This window comes from Mauremys reevesii, linkage group 4 (assembly GCF_016161935.1).
Source record: "Mauremys reevesii isolate NIE-2019 linkage group 4, ASM1616193v1, whole genome shotgun sequence".
In the NCBI taxonomy this organism is placed as follows: domain Eukaryota; kingdom Metazoa; phylum Chordata; order Testudines; family Geoemydidae; genus Mauremys; species Mauremys reevesii.
In genome coordinates this window covers 48831284-48859067 of record NC_052626.1, presented here as the reverse complement: position 1 = coordinate 48859067, position 27784 = coordinate 48831284, and the positions used below count along the sequence as shown (strand labels likewise).

Sequence of the window (27784 nt, the reverse complement as noted above, 5' to 3'; positions counted from 1 at the left end):
GGTCCTAGTGCCACCACAGAAGACATCTTCCCCAGCACCGTTCTAGTTGTGGGGTTTGTGTATGCGTTCAATTGATCTAATATGGCATCCCTTATTGTAATGTCTGAATACCTCACAGTCTTTAATATACTTATTCAGACACCACCACTGTGAGATAGGGAAGTACTATTATTACTGTTTTACAGATGGGGAACTGAGGAACAGAAAGGCTAAGTGACTTGCCCACATCAGTAAGGAATGGAGAATTGAACTTGGGGAACTGATCCCTTCTGTATAGGGTCCCCCTTTCTTCCAAATTTTTAAATTTACTTCCTAATAAATGTAAACCTTTCTTCATGTTTTTTAAAGCAACAAAAATATGTATTATTCCCATCTTAAATATATTTAAAAAGCACTGCTTTACATATTTTCACCACAATGAATCTTAAGTAATCATTATTAACAAAATATTTCAGATTCTCATGTGTCTTACCCATTTGTGTATGTCAGACTCATTTTTAATAATCAATATATTTCATGGGCTGGACAACTCTTATGTAAATTTATTGAAATAACATGTCTGTTTCTTCACATTCCAATCAATTTAAGCGCATTGTCCCTTATAAATGAGAAATTCTACAGTTGCTGGAGAATACTATACATAAAATTGATTTTTCAAAATTCAATCATATGAGTGAAAGGTCCATTTGTATCCAGTTTTAACACCTGTCTGTTTCCATATGTTCCATACTTGACAACAACACCTGCTTCAGCACATTTCGTATTAGCAGCCAGTTCTTTTTCACACAATGTTACAAAATGGGAATAAAGCTCCATCCCTTTTTCTTTTTCAATGTTGGAATGGTACTGCATATTTCTTCCCTTCAGTCTACCACCCAGCGTAGCTTGGGGTATTATTAATAAGTTGCCTGGTAAATCCAGAAGAGAAACATACTTTCCACTTTCAGTTTCACTTAATTTAACATTCAACAGTGTATTAACTGCAAAAAAAAATCAAAATACATATTTAAAAAATTAGTGTGTCTAAAATTGGTTAATCTTAAACCTACTATAACTGTGAAAAGCAATATATTAAATACTTCAGTCAGGATGGTTAAGAGAACGTATTCAAATAAAACATTTTAAAATGGTTCATTACAATGTCTATATTTGAACTTTAATAATCAAATTACACAGCAGAGCTGTGGAGAGAAATGTATATTCTAAGGTGAAAAAAAGCTGAAGATTAATCAATCAATGCATACCAGGCAAATATTATATCTCCATTCAGTTAATATTAACCACAGATTAGTACTTTCCATACTGAAGAAAGTTTTTGTATATTGTGAAGAACATGGGAAATATCTGTATTAACTTGATGTATTCATACATCTGTGGACTTGATGGTTATTGTGGGGTGGCTAACTCTATGGAACACTAATGATTAATTCCAGTTGCAGCTTTCCTCAGGACTCCAGGAACATGGCTTTGCCCGGTGTTCGAACAGCCAATACACTGAATTTACTATGGGGAGACGACCCCTGACCCACTCTGGTGAAGAACTGCATAAAGTATCAGAGGGGTAGCAACGTTAGTCTGGATCTGTAAAAAGCAACAAAGAGTCTTGTGGCACCTTAAAGACTAACAGAAGTATTGGAGCATAAGCTTTCGTGGGTGATGAAGTGGGTATTCACCCACCTTTTTGCATAAAGCAATTTAACCAGGTTCAGGAGCCCTGCTGGAAACCTCAGGAGATCCTCTGGTGGGAACTCTTGAACAAAGGAACTTTAAAATGGATAAAAGACAGCCCGAGGGACACTGATTCGGGAGTCAGCCTATCAGAGATGCAGAAGCTGGTCTCACTGAGCCCCTGTGTTGGGGTTGCCTGGGTTAAGTGGGGCCTACTTAAAATGGCAAGGAAAGGCTAAGTATATGTAAGAGAATATATGTGTAGGCTTTTGTTATTTTTAACCCTTTTCTCTCTGGCATATTCCTGCGGACCAATAAATAATACTTGTTTTGAAGTAGCTGTCCTGAGTCACTCTAATTTCATACTAGTCAAACTTCTAGAGAGAAGTCAACAGTCTGAGCCAACCGTCTTGGGCCTGCTGAGGTAATATGGCTGGTAAACAGGGGGTAGTGTAGAATAGTCAGTCCCAGCTGAAGTGAGGTGAATGTGGGACTCCATTCTGAGAAGAGCGTAGTTGTAGGTCTATCACAACAGGTGCCCACAAAGACTGTGGGAGAGGCCAAAAGTAGAGTTCATCCTTGAACCGTAATATATACAAACAGACAATCATAATTCCATTTACCTTATACCCCTTTTTCCATAGTATGCTTATTATAGAACAGATCATCCCCTCATTTCTTTTCCCCCTGCACCCCCACCCCACCCCACACATGGGATGCAAGGATGGGAAACCCACATAATCCCTCTCCAAACCGATGTACATTTCTCTGAGGGCTGATGTTTGAATGAGGTACAGGTGGGATTATGATCCAGAAACCAGATATTATTTTAAATAACTTTAAAATTCACATAAGGAAAATGTACTACTAGAAAGATTACGTAACTAATAAAATAGACACTATGGTGACTTAAACTGTTAATGGAAACTCAGCATTTCTTCTCTAGGTCACTAGTTCAAGTGCAAGCCAGAACAGCAGAAACGGAAAGCTATGCCATCTGACAGCAAAGCGAACCAAACTGTTTTTCCCTTCCAGTTGTCAGTGAAGAGGCCTCCATGCCACAAACTCACCACAACAATGGGAAATAACTAAGGCCCTACCAAATTCACAGCCATGAAAAATGCATCATGGACCATGAAATCTGATCTTGTGTATAGTATAGGGTAAAAGCACACAAATTTCATGGGGAAGACCAGGATTTATCAAATTGGGGATCCTGACCCAAAAGGAAGTTGCAGGGGGGTTGCAAGGTTATTCTACGGGGGGCTGCACTATTGCCACCCTTACTGCTGCGCTGCCTTCAGAGCTGGGCGGCCAGACAGCAATGGCTGCTGACTGAAGGCCCAGCTCTTCACGCAGCAGTGCAGAAGTAAGGGTGGCAATACCATACCATGCCATCCTTACTTCTGCTCTGCTGCTGGTGGTTGATCTGCCTTCAGAGCTGGGCTCCTGGCCAGCAGCCACTGCTCTCCAGCTGCTCAGCTCTGAAGGCAGCACCCTGCCAGCAGCAGGGCAGAATTGAGGGCAGAAGTACTGCAACTCCCCCTACAATAACCTTGTGACCCCCCCCCCCAACTTTTTGGGTCAGGACCCCCTACCAATTACAACAGTATGAAATTTCAGATTTAAATAGCTGAAATCATTAAATTTAAGATTTTTTTAAATCATGAAACTGACCAAAATGGACTGTGAATTTGATAGGGCCCTAGAAATAACTTGCAGTGCCACTGGTGTCTCAGTAAGGGCAAGGATTGAATGGCTCACAGAGAATGATCTATTCCTTAAATCACTGTCAGATTATGTTAGTGGGCAGTATGGGAAAACTTGCACTGCTGCTGCTGCCCTGGATGTACCAGTTTTGCTATGAAAAAGGATTTTGTTCTCCAATGACATCCCCATTGAATTTTCACAAGCACAACATTCCTTTTGTGATATATTGTTTTAACACACACACAGATTTAAACTTAGTTTAGGATCACAGAAACTTCATGCCCTTCCACACAGAACCCAGGACCTAAGAGAGAATTCCACAGAAATCCTCTTCAGCACTTCTGCATCTGTGCTTTTGCACAGTGCGGTCTTTCTGCTAGCACTCGCAAATAGCTTGAAATATTCTGTGACCACACAGTCTTGTCAAACTGCTACTATATCACCGTTGCCCAAAAAATGCTCCTAAGCAAAGAGATAATTGTAATGCATTGGTAATCCATCTCTACTTCTAAAAACCAAGGAAACTGAAGAAATGAAACAGAAAATAAAGGATGCATAGGATGGTGACAGAGAAAAAACACCATTAACAACTGACCTTATTCCTAGCATCTCTATCCTGATGCAAATATTAAGACTTATGTTGTCAAGAAGCAAGGAGCTGCAGACACTGCTATATTTTTTTATCTTGAGAATTATACCTGAATTTTAATGTCCAACTATATACCTAATATTTCTGATAAGAAAAGGGAAGGAAATAATTTTACCAACTCCTTCTGCTGACTCATGTTACATCATTATTTTCAATATCCTGAGTATATAGTCAGGTCGGTATTAAAATACTCCTAATTGATTAGGAACTGAAGGTCATGCCATGTGTCATTTGAAAGGTTATTTTCTCTAGATGTTCAACTGCATCTTGGATCCAAGTCATTCCCTTAACATCCATATAAGTAATATGTCACAAAAGGAACCATATGATCATTTGGATCAGATTTGGAAGCATGTTATTGTGATGGGGTATTCATTCCACACCTCATCTGAAAAGGTTAACGTAGCAGGAAAGAGGCTAATTAACCTAACAGGCACGCCCTGGGAAAGAATTAGGGTAGACAGCCAAGCCCTTAAAAGATGAAGCTCAGGTGAATAGGTGTATGCTGGGCTGGTACAAAACCAGCAAGCTGAGAACAAAAGGAGGCTGCAGGGGAAGGAGTCTGCAGTCACTGCTTGGGAGGAGGGAGGTGTGCTTAGAATAGGCACTCTGGCAAGCCACAGGGAGCAGAGGGTGCTCCGCTAGTAACCTCGCGGGGCCACAGCTAGAAGAGAAAATAGGAAGGAGCATAGGGAAATAGCAATGGGGTCTAGCAGTAAGCAGACTGTGGTTGCTGAACAGCGGGTCCCTGTGTAGGAGCAGGATTTTATAATTGTACTACGAGAATTAATGTATGATTTGATTTCATCCTGCCAGCCACCCTTTTTGAATAGCAGAAAGGAATGACAGACCAGAACAATCCTTATGACTGATTATGGTCACCCTTTTGTTTTAGGAAAGGAGACTCAAAGAGCTTGGCTTGTTTAGCCTAACCAAAAGAAGGTTGAGGGGGGATATGATGGCTCTTTATAAATATATCAGAGGGATTAATATTAGGGAGGGAGAGGAATTATTTAAGTTTAGTACCAATGTGGACACAAGAACAAATGGATATAAACTGGACACTAGGAAGTTTAGACTTGAAATTAGATGAAGGTTTCTAACCATTAGAGGAGTGAAGTTCTGGAACAGCCTTCCAAGGGGAGTAGTGGGGGCAAAAGACATATCTGGCTTCAAGACTAAGCTTGATAAGTTTATGGAGGGGATGGTATGATGGGATAGCCTAATTTTGGCAACTGATCAAAGATCAATTGCCAAATTATCAGCAGGTAAGTATGCCCAGTGGTCTGGGATGGGATGTTAGATGGGATGGGATCTGAGTTACTACAGAGAATTCTTTCCTGGGTGCTGGCTGGTGAGTCTTGCCCACATGCTCACGGTTTAACTGATCGCCATATTTGGAGTCGGGAAGGAATTTTCCTCCAGGGCAGATTGGCAGAGGCCCTGGAGGTTTTTCGCCTTCCTCTGGAGCATGGGGCATGGGTCACTTGCTGGAAGATTCTCTGCAGCTTGAGGTCTTCAAACCACAATTTGAGGACTTCAATAACTCAGATATAGGTTAGGGGTTTGTTATAGAAGTGGATGGGTGAGATTGTATGGCCTGCGTTGTGCAGGAGGTCAGACTAGATGATCATAATGGTCCCTTCTGACCTTAAAGTCTATGAGTCTATGATAAGTTATAATGTCTACTATGGTTTCCTATATGTATTACAAATTAGGTACTCTAGTTAAATATACATTTCTTTGTTTTAAGGTTTTAGTAAGTAAGAGACAGGATCTTGTATTGTATCTATGTTAAGGAGATTACAGGAATGTTGAGAGCCTAAAGCCCCAATGTGAATTGTTTTAGTTATAAGATTTAGCAAGGCTTGATTTACAATGTATTCTGCTGAATATAAAATACTAATGCCTGTATACCTTTGAAGGTTTCTGTAAGAGATTGTTTGTGTGAATAGGAATGCATGCATCAGGAAAAGATAAGGTGTGTAAGCCATCACAAATGTCCAGATGGTCAAGAAAAAGTGAGAGACTTGGAAAGACCAGGAGACAATCAGAAAACATCCACTGTATCTCATGCTAAACAAGTTAGCAGTATTGACAACCTCAGAGGTGAGGCAGGTACCCCCGAGGGCGAGACAACAAATAGGAGATAACAATGGGAAGCATGAGGACAACCATCAAATGATAACAGAAGAAAACCCCAAGATTACCACCACTTAAGGACTAATGATTACAGGATGACATTGCAAAACGCATAGACTCAAATGGGAATTTACAACTACAAAGTTGGGGTGTTTTGCCATGGAACTCTGGGTTCAGTCCTGCAAAGCATTGGATCGCGACCGACAGTGCCCAGCTCCACATTCATGCTCATTTAACTGGCCTTAGATTGACTAGAGCTACAACAGACTGGTAACTATAAACATCAACTGGCAGGAGAGAGAGAGAGAGAGACTGACACACTGAAAAGCATACGCTAACTGTTGTATTTTCAATAAATGTATCGTATTTGCCTCACGCCACCCCCACCCCCCCAAAAAAAGATCCCATGTGCTTTATATAGCATAACACCTGTGCTGGAACACAATAGTGGGTGGGAGTGGGTTCCCCTACCTGCCACTGAGGAAAGTGGCATAGTCCTGAATTATAGGACAGCCTGGAAAGGTAGCCTGACAGTCAATCCTGAGACTTTGATACACCCTGAAGGGGAAACACATATAATGACCTGGGCAGAGGGCCAAGTCACAAAGAGGGAGCACAGTGAGTCCCAGAGAGCAAAAGGGACCGTGGCGAGAGAAAATGACGGAAGAGGGTGTCAGATCTTGAACAGAGCTAATCCCCTGAGCAGCCATAAGGCACCTTTGTAGTGAGAGAACCCCATTACAGTTATTAACAAGAATAAAATCAGTTAACATTGAATATACCCATTCTTCCAAGAGGGTCCACCACTAGTACGTGGACACAAGATGAGATGCAAACACCTGTCATATGGACTGAGGAAGACAAACTTGGCTCACAGGCAGGGAGCTTGATGTCATCCAGCTTGATGGACTTCTATACAGAGCCACTGCCAAAACAGTCACTGAAAGGAGGACATCAAAGGAGACTAGAAATGAGTTTCTTCACTAAGTATAAGGTTTGGCTCACCTGCTACTCATGACTGGGGAGATACAAGGGATAACTCAGAATAAAATTACAAGCTCAGAGTAATTTCAGTAGAGTGTGAATTCTGCAATTTACAGGTTCTCATTTACAAAGTTTCTTTTGAAAGATATTGTTCTTATTGCCCTCTCCAGTCATACCTCATACTGGGCCTGATTCCGTAGCTTCTCCATGCATTTAGCTGCTGGATAATTAAGCCCTTTTTTTAAACTTATCCCTTATTGTAAGAATACCAATAATACAACATACCCATTTTTGGAATGAGTTCCTCACTGGCTCCTTTGAAGAAGCATATGTAGATAACCAGTCCTCTTTGGATCTATGAAAGATTGCACACAAAAAAATGTATTGTGTATATGTTTATATATCTGCATGGTACTTACTAATATAATGAAGGCAATCCATTATCTGTACATTAACCCAAATTTAACTGGATTTACAATATATTAATACACAGGCTAAAATTAAAAGCAGATATAGAATTCTCCTCATGCTGGGATCCAATGGCATAGAGACAAGTCCACTGCATGGTGAATGGGGGAAACCCAGAAGGGGTTACGGAATAAGATGCTGTGAAACAAGAGAATCTAGGAGATGGAAAACTCATTTAATTTCAGAGCCTCTTTAAGTAAGTCTGTCTAGGAGATGGGAAACCCCTGATTTCAAAACTGAGCAGTCCAAGATCATTCACCTTGGAATGCAAGTAAACTAGGGTGGAACTACTGATAGCTTTACCTAGCAGGCTATGACAAGATATTCCTATGAACTGGATAGGGTGGACTGGCCTAACAAACCATTATAACTGAAACTTATAGAAACAGAACAACAAACCAAACTGATTTAAACAGATTTCAACCCAGACCTAACAAATGGAAGTGGATAATAGCTAGATATATTACACATATTGTGAGCTGGAATATTAGAACTCTATTGACTCCAGACCAGACTGAGCTCATAGTGGAGGAGTTAAGGAAGTTACAAGCTTCCCTTGCTGACATATGGGAGACACATTGGTTGGGCACAGGAAAGATGACAGTTGGAAACTACACTTTCATTTGCCCACTTGAATGTCCAGAATAAAGGAATCATAGAGATGGTGTTGCAATAGCAGTGAATAAGAGAATAGTCACTTCAACAGCTGGAAACCAATGTCTGAGCAGATTGTAGGCAGTAATAAACCTTGTTATGACAATAAACTATGCATAATTGTGATCTGCTAAAAGCAGCAAAGAGTCCTATGGCACCTTATAGACTAACGGACATATTGGAGCATGAGCTTTCATGGGTGAATATCCACTTCGTCGGATACATCATCATCATGCATCTGACGAAGTGGGTATTCATCCACGAAAGCTCATGCTCCAATACGTCCATTAGTCTATAAGGTGCCAAAGGACTCTTTGCTGCTTTTACAGATCCAGACTAACACGGCTACCCGTCTGATACTTGTGATCTGCTGTTATGCACCAACAGAAACAACAGAAGAGGAAGAGGAGGATGTGTTTTATCAACAGCTAGATAGCAATGTAGATGAGATTCCTTTGATAATGGGAGACTTGAATGCAAAAGCTGGTAGCAGACATGGTAAGCAAATGAACAGTGATGGACAACATGGCATCAAGACAGGAAATGATAAGAACTTGCTATGAAATGCACAATCTAATTATTGGTGGCACTTGACTTCCTCACAAAGACATGCATGAGGTTACATGGAACTCACCAGATGGTCAAACGAAAAACCAGATTGATCGCATTATCAGTAAAAGGCATAGTGCGGGGTGGCCAACCTGTGGCTCCAGAGCCACAAGCAGCTCTTCAGAAGTTAATATGTGGCTCCTTGCATAGGCACCAACTCCGGGGCTGGAGCTACAGGTGCCAATTTTCCAATGTGCTGAATGGTGCTCACTGCTCAACCCCTGGCTCTGCCACAGGCCCTGCCCCCACTCCACCCCTTCCTACCCCCTTCCCTGAGCCTGCCATGCCCTCACTCCTTCCCCCCACCCCCGAGCCTCCTGCACGCCACAGAACAGCTGATAGGAAGGTGCGGGAAGGGAGGAGGATGCGCTGATTGGCGGGGCTGCCGGTGTGGGGGAGGGACGGGGGGGAATGCTAACGTATTACTGTGGCTCTTGGGAAATGTACATTGGTAAATTCTGGCTCCTTCTCAGGCTCAGGTTGGCCACCACTGGCATAGTCATTGCTGCACAGAAACATTGTTGGATGTTAGATTCTATAGAAGTGCCAAGTGTGCCAGTAGCTCTCTGAGGGAAGCACACAAGGTGATGCTTGGAGGATGTTTCAGAACATTAATTTGTAATGAAGAAATCTCACTGCAGACCAAATGGGAAATATACAAGAAGGCAATACAAAACACAGCAGAAGAGTTGCTGGAAGGCATAATTAAACAAGGAAAAGCTAAAAAACCAATGAAACAAGAAAATTACAGGACAAGTGTAACCAAGTCAAGACTACTGGAAAAGCAGAAGTAAAAGCTTTATACAGAGGGGTGAAGAAAGATTGGACAAGACATAGTTTTGGAAAGAAGAGGCTCAATAACTTGAGGAGGCATCAAGAAAACAAGATATGAAAAAAATATACAAAAAGGGTAAGTTGCATGGAAACATCAGCTCAACAATCCAAACAGTAAAATAAGCTACTGGTGGACTGACAACAAATACTCAAGTCATGCTGGAAGTATGGAAGGAGCATTTTGATAAAGTGCTGAGCACTGCAGATCATTCAGCTTCAAGCATTCTAAATGTGCTAGATGAACAAGGCAGCTGGTAAGGCAGAACGGATATCAGCACTGAACTACCATCAGAAGAAGATATAGAAAGAACAGTGAAACAGTTAAAAATAGGAATAGACAATATAACATCTGAGCTGGTAAAAGTTGGCAGGACAAGTGCTATCACAGCATTAGAAAAAAGTTACTAGTTATGGGAGCAACAGGAGGTACCAGACAACTAGCTAAAGTTAATAGTAACAATCTTGAAGAAAGGAGATCCAAAGAATTATAGAGGTGCAAGCTTATTGTCGTATTGGGAAAAATCACGATGAAAGTATTTTTCAACAGATTAGGAGTAAGTAGTAGGAAAGGAACAGGCCAATGTTGCATTGATCAGATATCCATGCTCCAATAGTTGATGGGGAAAAAGTGAGAAAGGGGATTAAAGAGTTTGCTCTTTTCATTGACTGCATGAAGGCATATAAATCATATCATCAGATCATCAGATATAAATCTATCTATTATAGTAGCTATGTATGTATGTAAGTGCAAAAAAAAAAAAAAAAAAAAATTAAAAAACTGGTTTAAATAAAAAAAAAAAAAAACATGGAATCAAATCACTGTCACAAACAAAAACTTAGCATTAAGAATATTATAAGAATTGGAGGACATGAGATTGGACAATCTAGTTAAACTCCTTAACCTAAACAGAGGACAACTGGCAGACACATCTGAATTAACGATGATACTCTTTGCTACCTTGGAAAACTGGTGTAGTCGACTTGGACTTACAATAAATGCCAAGATGACAAAGTAGTTGCATCTTAGAAAAGGGACAAGGGAATGAAATGCAGCAGTAGTGGACTCATGGAACAAACAGAATCTTATATGTACCTAGGAATCTTGATCAGTGTTGGTGGTTCCATGAAGGATGAGATTAAAAAGAGATGTACCATACCCACAAGTGCTGCACAGAAACTGATGAATTTATGGACTGATGAAAGCATTATATTTGGTACCAGAGTGAAAATTTATCCAACTGGTGTACTAACAGTACTACTCCATGGCCTGGAAGCAGCTGCTTTAAATGAAACAGACATCAGAAGACTAGGGACCCAACAGAGATGACAGTGTTTTGAAAGAAGCAGTTGTAAAGTGGAATGATTTTAAAGACAAATGAAGTTAGGAGAGTAGGGTGTGAAATCAGGTTATAGGACTGACTACAATCAAAAAGATTACAATGATAGGCATACTGCAGAAGCCAAACAGATGGTAGCATGACAAAGAAAATAATGCAAACACAACCAAGGTGAGTTTGACCTAGACGCCAACCACTCACTAGACACTGGGACATCATATACAGGGACATGACCAGGCTGGACTTAATGGAGGAACAAGACATGGACAGGTATGAATAGTGACACTGTGTCTTCAAAGATGCTCTGGAATGAAAATAAGCAGCAGAAACAATTCATACCTAATGGATTCGATTACTTAATTTCAAGACAGATAATAACCAAAGCTTTTCTCCTATCAAACATGCAAATAAGTCACTTTCAATTTAAATATGAATTCATCTTCATTTGAAATGTGATAATCACGGTAATGGCTAATTTAGTAGATTATACCTCAGGAAATTAACATAATATTCAATCACATCACAATTTTGTTAAAACATACTCAGATTGTTAAACACAGAGACCAATATCATGACAGAATATTTAAAACTATTGAGAACATAATTTATCACTTTATCCTGGCTGAAGTCATTGATTTCAATGGAGCAAGAATTTCACCCTTAATTTTTTAAACAGAGAAATTAATTTGCTTTGCACAAAAGAAGAAGAATAACTGATCTTAAGGAAATGTTACAAATATAGGCCAAACCTCCAAACAATTCCTTATGAGATTAATTCTTATTTAATGGAGCTACTTGTTTTGAGTAAGAACTAGTTATATGCATAAGGGATCATGCCCCAGAGGTGGAAAAAATGTAAGGCAGATATTGTGCTGAATTTTTCCACTCTCTCATTTAGATCCCTCAACACACATAGGTAACCCACTGTGATTATATTAAGGGAGAATGACAAAAATCGCTGCCCTTAGCCAATGGCATTCCACCCATCAATATAAGTGCAGTACTTAATCCCTTATTCCTTTAGTCTGATTGGAAAAAAAATTAAATATCTTTGCTTTAACTACAGGGTCTGTGTGAAAAAGAGACATTACTGTGAGCATATGTGCACAGAATACCCAGGGCTCTATCACTGTAGTTTCAAGGAACAAGTACTCTTCTGAGAAACATATTTTTTTCTGTAAGCAAAACAGAGCACAACTTGCAGTAACCACTGAAAGTCATCTAACTAGGGCCTGGTCTACACTAGGAGGGAGGGGGATCAATCTAAGTTATGCAACTTCAGGTACGTGAATAACATAGCTGAAGTCGACGTACTTAGATCTACTCACCGCAGTGTCTTCACTGCAGTGAGTTGACTGCTGCCGCTCCCCCGTCGACTCTGCCTGCGCCTCTTGTGGCAATGGAGTGCAGGAGTTGACAGGAGAGCGCTCGGGGGTTGATTTGTTGCATCTAGACTAGACACAATAAATCGACTCCCGCTGGATCTATCGTTGCCTACCGATCCAGCAGGTAATATAGACATACCCTAGAAGACGCTGCACAATTCAGTGATGGGACTTGAAGTTTATCACCTCAAAATACCATCTCTCAACCAAATTTTTAGGGCATTTTGAAAGATCACTCACAAATATCTTTTGTTTTGTTAAGCTTATGGTAACAGTTACTGTGTTTCCTTAACTATTTTTGTAAAGACTTCTGCTTTGTTCTCTTGTATACGTTAGTATCGGATTCACCAGTATGCTCAAGGCTAAGGGTGAAAAAAGCAACACATTCTGAGTCCCTATTTATTTTTCAGTTGTTGACTTCCTAATAAAGAATTTTCTTTGGGGCTGAAATGTCCCATGCTGATATTGTTTGGAAAGCCAAATGATTCCTTCCAAAAAGTTCATTTTGACCAGTGTGGAATAATATATAGCTGTTTTCTGAATTCCAAATTCCATTAAGTATTTAAAAAGTTAGACTCCTCAAAGTTCAAGTTTCTGTGATTCCATATTATCTGTTCCTAGCAAATGAAGGAGAGAGATACATATGGAAGAGATTTCCAGAAGTAGCAATTATTGATACATACCTACATATTAGTTCCAGAATTAGATTAACATTATAATATTGGTAAGAAAAAAATACATATTGTAAAAGGTCCAGGTAAAACAGACCCAATAAATCTGTAATGAAAAAACCAATCAAAATTTTATCACTACATCATACTTTTTATACCATTGTACCAGAGAAAAATGCCTACAGTATATAGCACACAGTGTAAGAGATAATCAGTTCTGCCACATCTCCCAATATTTGGTGTTCTCCTTAAAGTCCTTGCCCTGAGGTCATCTACTGTATGAGAATCTCAGCAAAAAAAGTTTCTAGCCCTTGTGGTTGCAAAGACAACCTTGAAAACGTGAACCAAATATAGCCTAAATGTTGAGAAACTAGAAGGCAAGAAAAGGAATAAATACAAACAAATAAGTAAAAAAACCAAACCCCTAATTAAAAAAAAATAGGAACTCAAGTCAATCTCATGATTTGAGGCCTGACTTCTCATAGCCGAATCCTTGGAATGGCGAACACTCTAGTTGCTAGAGACAAGTCATGCCTAGCCTTTTATGGTGATACAGACTTTGGGCTCAGTATTCCACAGCACCTGTACAAAGCTAGGGCACAGTAGAGAGAAGAGAGCAGACACAGAGTGGATTGTATCGCTCTGATTCTTAGCTGCGCAGTCCGAGTGTAAGTTAAAGCTGCTAGGGGAAGCTTCAGTTTATGTTGCAGGTGTGAGGCCTTTAAGCCCCTATTTATATTTAACTGTGCACAACTCCAATTCAAAACATTTCATTTTTTTAAAAATGTCTTGAGTATATTAAGTTTTGGCAAGCTGGACACACTATTAAAGGCTTAAGTAATAATGGTACTGTAACAAATCCTCTAAGAACAGATTCAGTCATTCTTACAACTATGATGATTTGTTTCCAGTAAGAGGTGCAACTCAGAATGTTTAAGCTTTTTGAACTGAAATAAAAACAATGGTGTTTATAAAGTGCTCTCTAAACAATCAAGGCCTAATCAATTGGCTGTTCAGTCCAAACTTCAGCACTAGCAAACTCAAACAAAATAAAATAAATAAGGGGGTTACAAATTCAAAACATTTAGGTCTGGACAACCATTGCTATAAACCTGTATAGTGGCCTAAAGGTGCCCAAGAGGATTACATGGGGAAACCACACTGTATATGGATTTGCTATTGTCAGTAAAATGCCTGTATAAATAGACTAGCACAGCAAGTTCCCTGGCACCTCTGGCTTTTTTACTAAAAATTCTTAAACCTGGCACCAAGCAAACACATTCAAATACATAGAACAATGCATGTACCTGATGCTAATAACAATGCTATAGGCATTATCCAAGGTAATGTTAATACCAAAGGATTATTTAGCAGTTCGTCACTAAGCACTGTCATCTGAATCTGCAAGCAGCGCACACAGTTAGCTAGAAACGTGCAGGCTTTCAGCAGCTGTAACACATGCATTCTGCAAAAGGTGTATTTTCATCTCCGCTCTACAACTTTTGCAGAAAAATGCAATATGTTTGGTAATATAGTAGGAACCATTCCATAATGATTAAGAAGTCAGCTTGTGATAAATTGGGTAGTCAAGTAAATTATTCTTTGACATTTTATTTTGTTCCAGTTTTCATTGCAGAATAAGTCATTATAAGAGTTTTCTATGTACTTGTAACATGGCCCCCAACTCTGCAGAAGCTGAACACTTCCCATATATTATATGAAATTTTCTTAACAATACCCAGAGATAGAATAGTATTATTCCCATTTTACACATGAGCAACTAAAGCACAGAGAGATTAACAGACATGCCTAAAATCACACAAGAAATCTGTTGCACAACAAAGAACCAAACTCCTGAGTCTCAATCTGGTGCCTTAATCACAGAATGATTCTGCTTCAGTACAAAATAAAATTAGAAGTGGTCCAGATAGTTCCCACTGCATACTTTATTGTAACAGTATTCACTTTTATTATTGTGAAGAGCATTGGATTTCATCTTATTTTGTTACATGTATAAAAGAGAAGCCCTATGTTTGCACGTACTCTGTTGTAAGACTTTGTATTACATATATTCCTTCTAATGTATGTTTCCCCATGAATAGGCAATTCCATTGTTGGAGTCACTTATTGCTGAGAAACATTATGATATGAAAGTGTTTATGGAACAATGGGTACATAAGTGTAAATGCAGAGTGAGCCCACAAAGACCTGTTGGCTTTCTTTTTAAGAAAGAACTGTCAAACATACACTCTGGGAATACCTGTAGTGACTTTATACGGCTCTGGAGTTGTTCAAGATTATCTATATCGTGATATTTTATTTTACAATAGATTATAAACTCCTCAGTGCAAGGACATGTTTTTAAATTGCTTGTAAATCACCAAGCACGCACAAATTTTGTGTCAGTAATAGTTTACTGGGTCTTAGTTTTTTTATTTTTGTGTTGGTGAGCATGTAAGTGGTAACATTATAGTAAGAAAATACAATGGCAGAAATTCATTACTGATCAAACCTTCCACTGCCCTCTAAAGAAAAGTCATGCTAAGGGATTCAGCTCTTTCCATACTTTTTGCTGTGGAGTGACTAGCTTTCTCCTCATCTTGTAATACCGTTGAAATGCCTAGGGAAGATACAAGAGCAGTGATCACTGATAATACACCTTATGGGTGGAAGGGACCTGCTAGCTTATATAGTACAACTCCCCATACAAATTCCTCTACTGGATGTTGTTCTTTCACAGATTTAGGTTAAATAATTTAAAATGTGAAATAAGAGATTTATTTAAACAGCATAGCATTCTTGGAATGGTTTAAATCACAACATACTGTAGTTTATCCCTCTTTTCTGAATATGTAAAGGGACACAGTCAACGGTCATATTTCCCTCTGAAACTTTATCTATTCTTGTTACAACAAATCCCTAAGATTACTATAATGGAATGATAAGAGAAAAATATTTAAGTTAATTTACTTTGTGCCTAGCCAATTTTGCTGGTTTCCTTGTACGCAGATGCTGATTCTGTAATATGAGTCATGCAGGTGGACTTCTGCACCCACAGAGCCCCAATGATTTCAATGGTGCTCTACAGAGGTCGGCTTGCACACATCACATTGCAGTATGAAGGCCTTATTTTCTCTGTTATTTATGTGGTTCTTTTGCAACTGGAGAGAAACAGTTTAAAAAGTTGGAAAATTACTCTAAAGCAGCAAAAACTGGTAGTGGGTGGATTCAGGGGAAGGTATAGAACATAAAATTACTTATAACTCTGTCTTTAAATTTTTATGTCTTTTAAACATGTTAGCACTTCTACCTCTTTTTTGTCTAAGGCCTGGTCTACACTAGGCGTACAGTGCACCAGTGACCGCTCTGGACCGCAATCTGAACTCGGATGCAGTGGTCAGGTAAGAATATTTCCTGTTTGCCCAGCAAATCAAAATAAAGCAGGGACTCAGCGCACTGCAGCGGCCAAAGAATCAAATGGATGCGCATGGACTGGAGGACTGAAGCTATCCCACAGTTCCTGCAGCCTCCTAAAATTATTTGCATTCTTGGCTGAGCTCCAAATGCTTCTAGGGTCAAACACAGGGTAAAACAATCCTCTGACTCTTTTACATGTCACCCTATCTTTACTGAATGCTGATGGTACAAATCCATCCTCATCATCAGCATAAGCTGATCGTACAAAATGATGGAAATCTATCCTCATGATCAGCTTCAGCTGATGGGACAAAAGGACTAATTTTTTCTGGTGGATGGATGGTGCAATATGGCTGGTAACCATCCTCATCATAGCAACAGGGGCTGAGCTCCATCAGCCACTAGCAGTGGGATGCTGGGCTTCTCTCCTACACACTGCTTAATGTCCTGTCTGGACTATCATAGCAGCTGGAGGCTGCCTTCCACTCATTTCTCACTAACAAGTCAGTGTGTCTTATTCCTGCATTCTTTATTAATTCATCACACAAGTGGGGACAATGAATCAACAGGTGGGGTTGTTACAGGAGCACCCCTGTGAATAGCATACAGATAATTTCTGGCTCTGACACAGAGCAGGTGGTTCTCTAGCACACTTGCCTATATTAGGCAGCACAGATTCTATTTTCAGCCAATGGTACAAAGCGATGGAAGGTACAATATGGCTAGTAACTGGCTGATTGACCAGGGACTGGTAGCCATGATCATCCTCAGTTCCAATTTATGGAAGGGTTTGGATGGTGCAATATGGCTAGTAACCATGTCTGCTGTCATGCAAAAGCAAAAGCATGCTTCTGTGCTCCATGATTGCCATGCTATGGCATCTGCCGACATTTACCCAGAACCACCGCGACAATGATTTTTGCCCCATCAGGCACTGGGATCTCAAGATTTAATGTGTTTAGTGTGGATTTTATAAAATCTGTTTTACAAAACCGGTTCTAAGTCCTTTTGCCACACCTTTTTGGACTTTGTGTTTCAGCAATCTTTTCTTATAGGCTACAAAATGATGGGTCCTATATACACCTGAGTTAATTTAGCAAAAGTGCTCATCGGCAATAACACATCACCACAGAGTCTTGCAGTACTTTCACAATGCTACACCTGACCCCTCATTCAAACCTATAGCATTACACAGCTGAAAAGGCACAGTATTGTATTTATTTTTAGATTCTTTATTGCTATAGCAGCTCTTATTGAAAATACAGTTTTTCAAAAGGCATTATTCAAAACCATCCACCCTGATACAATCTAAAACCACTGTCCTTTTATCTGGAATGAAATCAAAACTAAGGACAAAAACAAACAAACCAGACAAAAACAAACAAAATAAGATATCTTCCATTGTGCTCTGAAGCTTGTTGGATTCAGACTTATATAGTACTGTATATGTCTGTAAGGGTTACTTTTCTTTTAAGCACCAGGTAATGGCCACTGCTGGAGACAGACTATACAGGTACTAATGAACCATTTACAGTATCTGGTAGGGACTATCCCATTAAAATGCTGCATGGATGCAGTTTTTTTGACATTCCCAAATTGAATTTTATATTTGAAAAAGCCACTCAGAATGGGGAAAACCAACAGTTCTGAATACAATAAATATCACACAGTGGGACTAATTCATCCCTAGTGTACTTCTGCTGGAGTTACAGTAGGAAGGAATCAGATCTTATATATGCTGTAGGTTACAACAGTGGTCCCCAATCCTGTAAATTGGAGTCCCTTTGTAATGATTAATGGACTGTCTCTTTTCACTACATCCACTGCAGAGATGTCACTGTCTCCATTTTTCTGTGCATTCTCTCTGTATCTTTTCCAATTGCTATTCTCCACCTCCTAACTCACTCAAGCGTACGCTGGGGCAATGTGGCATAAACATATGATTCTGTGGAAGCATTACAAAGAAAAAAAACTTGTGCCAACAAATTGTTTCTAGATCCTATAATCCCTCCCATATGAACTGCTCCCATGCCCCACTACTGCATTAATGACTGCCACAGGAGAACAGAGGGAAGGAAAAGTGGCTATTAGAAACATTCATTGAGTGTCATAATTCTGCATGGCACTTCATAAAAGATTACTAAAACAGACAAGGTTCCTGCCCAAAATGATGTACAGGCCTATCACTGAGGTCTGATTCTCCAGGGCCTTGCACGGGCACTCAAATCTGTACAACGTGTGGCATCTGATGGTATTTTACACACAGATTGCACAGGTGTAAGTAGATAGACCAGCAGCAAAACGGTGGAGAATTAGGTCCAGAGACTCACCCACGGCCGAGGGAGCAGCATGTTCGCAATGGGATGCCTGGGGGTGAAAGGGAGAACAGTACAAGCCCAATGCTTCCCTGTTCTGCCTTGCACTGCGCCAGGGGAGCTGGTCCCCAAGGAGCAGAACCAGACAGGGGAGGCCCGTGGCTTCCCCAAGAAACACGCTGCGCTGCTAACCGCTCCCAGCGCGGCAGGGCTGGGGCTTGGGGCAAACAGAGCGGACACGCCGAGCGGGTAGCGGCGGGAGGGCTCAGCCGGCAGAGAGGCGCTGTCCCTGCCGCGGCGGACAGCAGCAGCCTGGAAGGAGAGGCGCGGTGGCTTTGCAAACGCTGTGCCAGAGCGGGCCAGCCCGCTGCGCACATTACCTCCACCCACTCGGCCCCGGAGCCCGGCTCGGGGGGTTTCACCTGCAGCCGGGAGGCCACACACTGCTGCAGAAGAGCCCGTGCGCGGGGCGGCGCGCTGGAGGCGGCCATAGCCAGCAGCGCCAGCGGGCGGGGAGACTGGGGAACCCGGGCTCGGCCACGCAAAGGCAGGCACCGCCCCGCAGCAGCAAGCCGAGCCGGAGCTGACCCGGGAAGGGGTGGGGCATCGGCCAGTGCCTGGGGAAACTCCGCCCCGTTGCTCTCCCAGCTGCAGGAGGCGGGAGGTGCGGAACGAAGAGCATCGTTCGGGCCCCGCAAAGAAGCCAGAGTAGCCGGCTGGGATGGGGAATGGGCTCGTACCGCAGGTGCTGGGTTACTGCAGGGTAGGCAGCGTGGTGCAGGTTGTGGAAGCGGGGAGCTGATCCAGGACCAGCCTTTTCAGCCACGGCTCGAGAGTTTCTGTTAAATTCCTCCCGGGATCTTTGGTTTTATTTGCGGGGGAGGGGTAATGCATGGAGAAGTGAGACGTTGTATGTGAAATGCATGTTTCTGACTGGAATCTTCCTTCCTGGCATGTATCAGGCGCCCTCCGCCCCCAGACTAGTATATGCAAAGCAGTCCAGAGCTGTCCTGACGTGTTGCTCAATAGGTGGCAAGTTCTGGGAGTGAATGAGTTTGGAGGCATTGTATTTTTATGAAATAAATGTGCTCTAGCTCATTTCAGAAGAATGTTTGGGGGAGAATTGCATGACACGCCTCCCCAATGAAAATATTTTGGAGTAAGAAAAATCTGTATCTCTGAACTTTGATTCAGGTGAGATTTTCCTTCAGTAAATAAAAATAGCAGCCTATGTTTTCTAGACTCCCTTTGACTATCTAATCTCCTTCCCTAGCAGATGTATGTGGCCCTCCTCTCTCCTGCTTCCCAGGAATCCCAGCTTGAGTATCCTATCCCCCACCTTTAGGGTTGCCACCTAGAAGATGTAGCAAAAAAGCCACTCATCACCCTGCCACACTAACAAAAAGGATCCGAGTGCTGACTGTAGCTAATTATTACTAAAATGTTTTAACTCAGGGGTTCTCAAACTATTGGGCATGCCTTCCAAGGGAGGGGTGGGAGTATGTCCAGAGACACCAGCTGTGTTCTTTATTTATTTTATTTAAGAGCTCTGGCTGTCAAGCCCTGTGGTGTCTGTGGCTCGTGCAGAAGGCGGACTGTGCACGCTGGAGGCAGGGATAAAGGGAACAGTTGGAGCCCCGCAGCCTCAGGGCTGACAGCTGGAGTCCCACCACCCGGGGTCAGGCTCTCTTCCTCCTGAATCCCCCACTAGGAGGCAGTCCAGGCTCGGACAGGGCTCTCCTTCCAGCATTCCAATCCCTCACTGTGAGGCAGCTCTGGCTCAGGCTCTCCCTCTGCTCCCCCTAATCAATCCCTCACCAGGAGATACCCCAGACTTGGGCTGTTGAGCTTAAGCTGGTGGCTGGACATCCACAAGGAAATGTCAGAAAGAGGGGCTAAGATTTTAATTTGGGCTGAAGGAAACAGATCAGGAGTGAAGAAGTAGATCTGTGAGTCTTAGTCATGTTTTTTTCTGCTAGCTAAAATTGAGTTAAGTTCACCTGTAATCAGGGCCGGCAAAGAGAGAAAAAAAAAAGCTGCAATCGGCAGCACTTCGGCCGCTGCTCTACCAGACATGCCTCCCCGTTCCATGGGCTGCCCCAAGCTCTGGTGCCTGGAGCCAGCCCTGCCTGTAATGAATTATTCTGTTCAATCCAAATCCACTAATACTAATATGACCAATATGCATATAGTATAGTCCTAAAATTGAAGCCATGTAAGCAGGGGCGGCTCTAGGCACCAGCAAAGCAAGCACCTGCTTGGGGCAGCCCATTTGCAGGGGTGGCAGGGAAGCATGGGAGCTGAGAACCAACAGGGTGCTCTGGGAGCTGTAGTTCCTTGGTCAGCTCCCTGCCTACAGAGCCAGCCTTGGAGCAGGGAAAGAACTACATTTCCCAGCATTCCCTTGGCCACTACCAACTGGAAAGGAAGGAGAGGGACCTCATGCAGCAGCATGCTGTGGGTGCTGTGAATGGCAGGGATACCATATTTTAACATTCAAAAAACAGGACACTCCATGGGGAGGGAAGTCCCACCCTGCCCCAATCCACTTCCCTCTGACTGCCCCCCACAGAAACCCCAACCCATCCAACACCGCCCCTCCTGCTCCCTGATCACCCCCTCCTGGGACCCCTGCCCCTAACTGCCCCCCAGGACTCCACCCCCTATCTAAGCCTCCCTTCTCCTTGTCCCCAACTGACCCCTCCTGAGACCCACCCCAACTTCCCCCTAGGACCCCACCCTCTACCTGTCCCCTGACAAACCCCTGGGATTCCCATGCCTATCCAACCGCTGCCTGTCGCCTGACTGCCCCCCCGAACCCCTGACCCATCCAACCCCCCCTGCTCCCTGTCCCTTGACTGCCCCCCCGGAAACCCCTACCCCTTCTCCAATCCCCCAACCCCCTTACCGTGCCACTTAGACCAGTGTGTCTGGCTCTGCACAGCACCAGACACGCTGCTGCATACATACTGCAGTACTCCCCCGTGGAGCCCACAGCCCCCCCACACACACACACTCCCAGCACCTGCCTTCCAAATTTGAACACCTCAAAATTCAGGAGTGCTCAAGCTCAGTTTGGGCAGCTGTTACTTCATTTCTCCCAAATCAAATACACTGATCCACTGTAACTTGCTGTAGAAAAAAGTAGGATAAAATTGAGCAAGAAATGCTTCCCAGTGGTTATTAGGACTGGAATTGCTATTTTCAACAACCATTGGTCTTTTTGTTTGTTTATTTAAAAGGAAGACATTGATATTGCACTGGCAAATTCCCCATAGAAAGAAAGAGTGGAACAAAAGAATAATAAAGGCACCTTAACTTTTCCTCTTTATGGAGGACGGTTTTATAATATGCATCCAGATATCCTCCAATCACACAAGCTGAAAATAGTTCCACTTTACTGCAGCTCTGTAACCATATGGGAACCAATCCTGTGTGTGTTCTGTGCACATCTAAAATTCCTGCTGAATGACCTGCCCTGGGAGCGAGTTACCAGTGACCCAGGGCTGCGGCGGAAGGAGGGTGCAGGTGGGGGGCAGGGAGAGCCCAAGGCTGGGGTGGCAGGAAGTGTGTGGGGGGCACTGGTGGGGGGGAAAAGGGGGAAGCCCAGCGCTGGGGCGGCAGGGGGGCGGGAGAGCCCAGGGCTGAGGCAGCAGGGGGGAGTGCGGGGGAGCCCAGGGCTGGGACGAGGGGCAGCCAAAATTTGTTTTGCTTGGGGCCGCAAAAAACCTAGACCCGGCCCTGCATGTAAGAGCTGCCTTTTAAATGGTAAGGGATGGAAAATATGCTCACTTAATATTGTCCTTCAGTGGGAAAATAGTACATGCTAGAGAATAGCATGCTGGTTGATTTCTGCAAGGAGAAGTGAGACAAGTAATTACTGAGTTAAATATTACATGTTAAGTATGTCTGCTCTGATTTCCAATAAATCTTGTCCATGATTTATTGTGTTTCATTTGGTTGGAACATTCCTTTTTAATGTTGCAGCTGCTGACAGCATGCAATGAGTGGAAGTGAACAAAAGGGAATGATGTTAAATACAAAGTATGGGAAAGAATTAAGATCAACAAAGAAGAAAAAATGTATACAATTTTCACGTGTTTCCACTTGCTTCCAGGAACATTTGGAAGCATTGTAATCATTTCTAGGTCTCTGCCAGGATCCCATTTATCCTAATAGTCACAGGACAGTCCCTAAAGTAACAGCAGTTCTGCATTTCTCGGACCCTTAAAGTGGGACTGTCCAGGGTCTGATCTGTATCAGATTCAAGGCACTTAGGCCCCAATCTTCCCTTGAATTCCCTTCGAAAAGTAACTCTGAGTAGGTGGAGCCCCAGAAAAGTCAGTGGGGCTCTGTGTGGGCGCAGAGGTCCACCTATGCAGAGCTAATTCCAGGATCAGAATTTTTATTTGCTTCATTTTCCCCAAAGTAATTACAACACTGTGTAATAAATTTGTAACCTGCATGAGTGCTTACCAGGGACAGATCTTTATTACTTGGCCTCAGTCACATGATATGGGCCAAGGTTACCAAAGGTTATATATCTGTCACGTGTCAAGGGGCGGTATGCACTAACTAATGGCTACAATACAGCCCTGAGGTGGATTCATTTTCATATTATTTAAAAGGTGTCAGTCTCTTTTACATAGGGACATTTTGCAGTAATAGCATTCTGCAAAAGCAACCCTCTGTGAAAGAAAAGGAAATCAGTCAAGGCAGTTGGTGTTTGTATTAAGGAGAGGGAAGATGAATGAAGTGCTCACTACTGTTAGCTGTAGGGCTTTGTTAAGAATCAGCTGTGTTTAAATAAAATACCTTCTGTTAATTTACTGGGAAGCTGTGTCCCTTTACTCATTAAGCAGAACTTGATTAAGTAGAAATCCAATAGAGTCCTTTTCCTTACGGTAGTTTATTTGTGATTTAAAGGGATTGTTACAGAGAATACATAGACACATGGCGTAAACAGGATATAATAAGGGGATAACAGTCCATTGTTGCCTTGGTAGTAGTCAATCAAGCTGGTATTTATTTGTAAACAAGTTGCAAGTATGCATGCAGGTGAGACAGTATATAGAGAGTTTGGGTGGTATTATTATTCATGAGTAGAGATTTTTGGCACTTGGTGGGGCTATGTTGTATTTCCCTTGAAAGACAGATTTATTTTGTGTTAGTATATTAGTTTGGATTAAAATGTGTGGGCCTGTTTTTGTTTGTGTGTTTTTTGTTTTTTTTAAAGCAAGCTGCAGATAGCATATAAATCTGCTACAGCTCATCTTTCCATGAATTTTCCCTGGGATTATCAGATTTGGGTAGTAATTTGTTCTGCATCTTGTATTTCTTTTATCTTGTCTGGCCATATCTTAAACAAAGGACTTCCTTTTGTGAGCCATAAAATGGTGATACATTTCTTAGCAGTTTCTGTTAACTTTTTAATAGACATAATTCTCTAGCAATCTGAAGGGTATGTCTCACTATAAAGTAAATTAGATTTTCATCAAATATTGCATTCGAGGCATTTTGCTGGCTATTGTGTATGTAAACTAGTGATTTTGGATTTGAGAGCAGTCCCAGAAAATTTGTGGGGATGGTGTCCTATCTGCCAACATCTTCTTCAGCAGAGATTTGGATTGTTTAGATCAATTTGATTAACGTAACTAGCATGCAAAAGAAATTTCTGATTCTTTTTTATTCAAATTCTACCCGATTAAGGAAGGTGGTGGTGGTGGTAACTAAATTTCCCTTGCAACAAGTGGTTGAGTCTTTAAATGATTTTAAGTAAACCCTTCCTTTGGTAACCTGTGTGTCATATGCCCTCATTTGAGACTTAAACACACAATATTTTTATTTAATTACATTTCATGTAGTAGCTCACAGCCTTTAATATCCTGTGATTGGTTCTCTACTCACTCTGCTTGAGCCTCTTAATATACTCATTTAACTCTGTAATAGTCTATCAGTCTCCGGGTTCTGAAGGTTTTGGGGTTCTGCCGAGCAGTTACAGAGGCAGTAAGCCCCAAGCCCTAGCTCACAGCAGGATCTGAGCAACAATAATAGTTCAGGGCTCAGGTCCTTGCATCAGGAGCTGAGCATTCATGGCTCAGGTCCTTGCATCAGGGACTGAGTATCAACAACAGTTCAGGGCTCAGGTCCTAGCCCTAGGTCAGGGTGGGGCAACAAACAATAGTCCCAGGGGCTCAGGTCTTTGTCTCAGGAGCTGAGCCAGCCCAGCCCTAGGTCAGGGTGGGGCAATAAACTATAGTTCAAGGCTCAGGTCCTTGTAGCAGGAGCTGCCCCAGGGTGGGGCAATAAACTATAGTTCAAGGCTCAGGTCCTTGTAGCAGGAGCTAAGCAGCGGCATCAGTCTCAGGAGGCCCAGGCCCTCAGTCAGAGCTCAAGGCTCAGGTCCTTATAGCAGGAACTGAGCTGTGGCAGCAGTTCAGGAAGCCCAGTAAGTGCAGGCTTCTCTGCCTGAACGCTGGTAGGAGGAGGCTGCCACCCGTGAGTGGGGTGGCAGGGGACACAGGCCCACCCACTCCACTGTGTCCATCCGCTGCAGTCAGTGTGGATCCTGGCTCCATGGGTACCTGCTCCTCGCTGGGCTCTGCAGCGGGTCCAGGTTGGGCTGCTCCTCCGGACTCAGGTCATACCTGGCTCTGGGCAGGCAGGAGCCTGAACAGGCAAACTCTTTAGCAGTAACAGAGTTTGACTAAGATTAAGAGGATATGACAAGAATGAGTCAGTGACTTCAGTGGAGTTACACCAGGGACAAATTGAAGCCAATATTATAAACAATAATAATTAGTAGTAATGATTAGTTCTTGAGCTCATATGCATGCGTATTTTGTGCACACACTGCCTGAAAGTAGATACCTGTCTAGCCACCTGTGTATGCAATTCAGGATTTGCACACATACAACTGAGAATACATGAATGAAATAGGCAAAACTGCACACCTACCTAGTCTGACAGGTTCCCCCCAGGGTGGCACCTGGAACTGGGGTACCACTGAGCCCCCTGACCCATCCTCTCACACTATACTGCTGGGACAAGCTGCAAAACCCTCCAGGCTGCACTTTCATCAGCATACATTTAGATACGGGTAGGAACAAACTCCGCTGCAGTTACATGCAGGCTTTCTGACCAGCCCCTGCATAAAAAGGCTACAGTTAAGGCAACTCCCAGCTCCCCAGGCGTGCACCCCCTCTGGAGTATAAACCCTAAATTATACAGTCTTGCACTGCACAGGGAACTGTACAGCATAAGAAAATAAAATTCGCCCCCTCCCTTAGTGTGGAGAGGAATATGCAGTAGCCTTTTGCCCCTGAGCTAAGATTCCCATACACTTCACTCTAACTCACGGTTTAGATAAAGCAAAAACAAGTTCATTAACTACAAAAGATAGATTTTAAGTGATTATAAGTGATAGCAAACAGCTCAAAGCAGATTACTTAGCATATAAACCAAAAACGCAAACTAAACTTAATATACTAGATTGGATATGAGTAGCAGATTCTCACCCTTTGAGATAAGAATCTGCAGCCTGCTTGTATTAAGGGGTAAGCTGCACTTGCATTACAGCTTGGAATCCCCAGGTGTCTCATTCACAGGCTAGAAATCCCTTTAGCTTTTGTCCAGCACTTCCCCCAATTCAGTCTTTGTTCCTCAGGTGTTTCCAGGAGTCTTCTTGGGTGGGAAGTGAAGAACCCCAGATGGTGTCACTCCCTGTCTTATAGCTTTTGCATATGATGGGAACCTTTGTTCCAAAGCTTGGTTCTCAGACCAGTCTGTGGAAAAATACTGACATCCCAAGATGGAGTGTAGAGACATGTGGTCTCATTATATGTCCTTGTAGAGTCATAGCAGCCATTACTAGGAGGCTTTCTGTAGCATTCACAGGAAGGCTCACCAGGAGGGAGATAAGCTTCTCTTAAGGCCTATTGTTTTTTCCTAATGGCTCATTGCCCTGAATAGGCCCTTCTCCACTCACTATCTAGACTGAAAGCATCTTGTCCAGTGGGTGTCACCCAGGTGTAGCTACATTTGAAATACAGTTACATAGTCAACATTCATAATTTCAGACACAAAAAGGATACATGCATACAAATAGAATAATTCTATTCAGCAAATAACATTTCCAATGACACCTCACATGACTTATCTTGCATAACATACATTATAATTACATCTTAATCATATAATAATATCACTATGACGAATATGGGATGCAGTGTCACACCTAGTTTAATAAACTGTGGCCATATAGAGAATGGTTATTTACCTTACAGTGTTTGTGGTTCTTTGAGATGCCATCTTTTTGGGTCCTTCTCTAGAAGACTGATAAGCAATGCTCCATCTGGAAGATTGCCACTAACTAAAAAGGTGACTGAAAGAGTGCCCTATCAAATTTGGCTTCTCATGTTGTGGCCAGGTTGAGAGTATAGTGTTTAACAAAAGCAAGGGATTACTTCATGTAGCTGCCTTGGAAATATTAGATCTGGGGATGTTTCTAAAGCATGCAGAGGAGGCAGCCTGTGCTTTAGTATTATGTGATAGCAGATGGAAATACACTTTGTAATCCATTTAGAAATTATTTCGGAGGAGATGGCTTGACCTTTAAAAACACCAGAGATAGCAACAAAAAGACAGGGCATCTGTCTGAAAGACTTTGTCCTATCAAGATAATATAATGTCCAAGGTGTGGAGTTTCTTTTCCCCTGGAAATAAATGAAGTTTTGGGAAGAAAATGGGTAAAATAATAGATTGAGTCAAATTAAAATGACACAATATTGAGAAAAAATTTGGAATGAGGTTTCAACACAACCTTGTCTGTGTGGAATATTGTGTATGGGGGTTAGCCATGAGAGCTTGTAGTTCACTGACCCTTCTGGCTAACTTATGTCAACTAAGATGACTATCTTGGGAGTGAGGTGGTGTAGAGAAC

General features: G+C 42.2%; 1 protein-coding gene and 1 long non-coding RNA gene across 4 annotated transcripts in view; one reads left to right on the top strand and one right to left on the bottom strand.

Annotated features, from left to right (window-relative positions):
* Positions 1-27784, top strand: part of LOC120403774 — a 48573-nt gene that overhangs the window by 7262 nt on the left and 13527 nt on the right. Inside the window, exon 1 of one of the 2 annotated variants that reach the window (XR_005597719.1) lies at positions 23778-23901. The exons of the other annotated variant lie outside the window; for it this stretch is intronic. This is a non-coding gene — a long non-coding RNA (uncharacterized LOC120403774). Of the gene's footprint in view, positions 1-23777; positions 23902-27784 lie in introns of those variants that run through there. 2 annotated transcript variants of the gene reach the window in all.
* Positions 528-26462, bottom strand: DTD2 (D-aminoacyl-tRNA deacylase 2). Of its 2 annotated transcripts, none has more exons than XM_039535394.1 (3): positions 26361-26462; positions 7439-7508; positions 528-980 (listed from the first exon to the last, which is right to left on the bottom strand). In XM_039535394.1, exons 1-3 carry the CDS (start codon positions 26442-26444, stop codon positions 655-657), a joined length of 480 nt encoding a protein of 159 aa, XP_039391328.1. In that variant the 5' UTR covers positions 26445-26462; the 3' UTR covers positions 528-654. The 2 variants fall into 2 exon arrangements, with proteins under 2 accessions (XP_039391328.1, XP_039391327.1); XM_039535393.1 differs by lacking the exon at positions 26361-26462 and adding an exon at positions 19224-19509.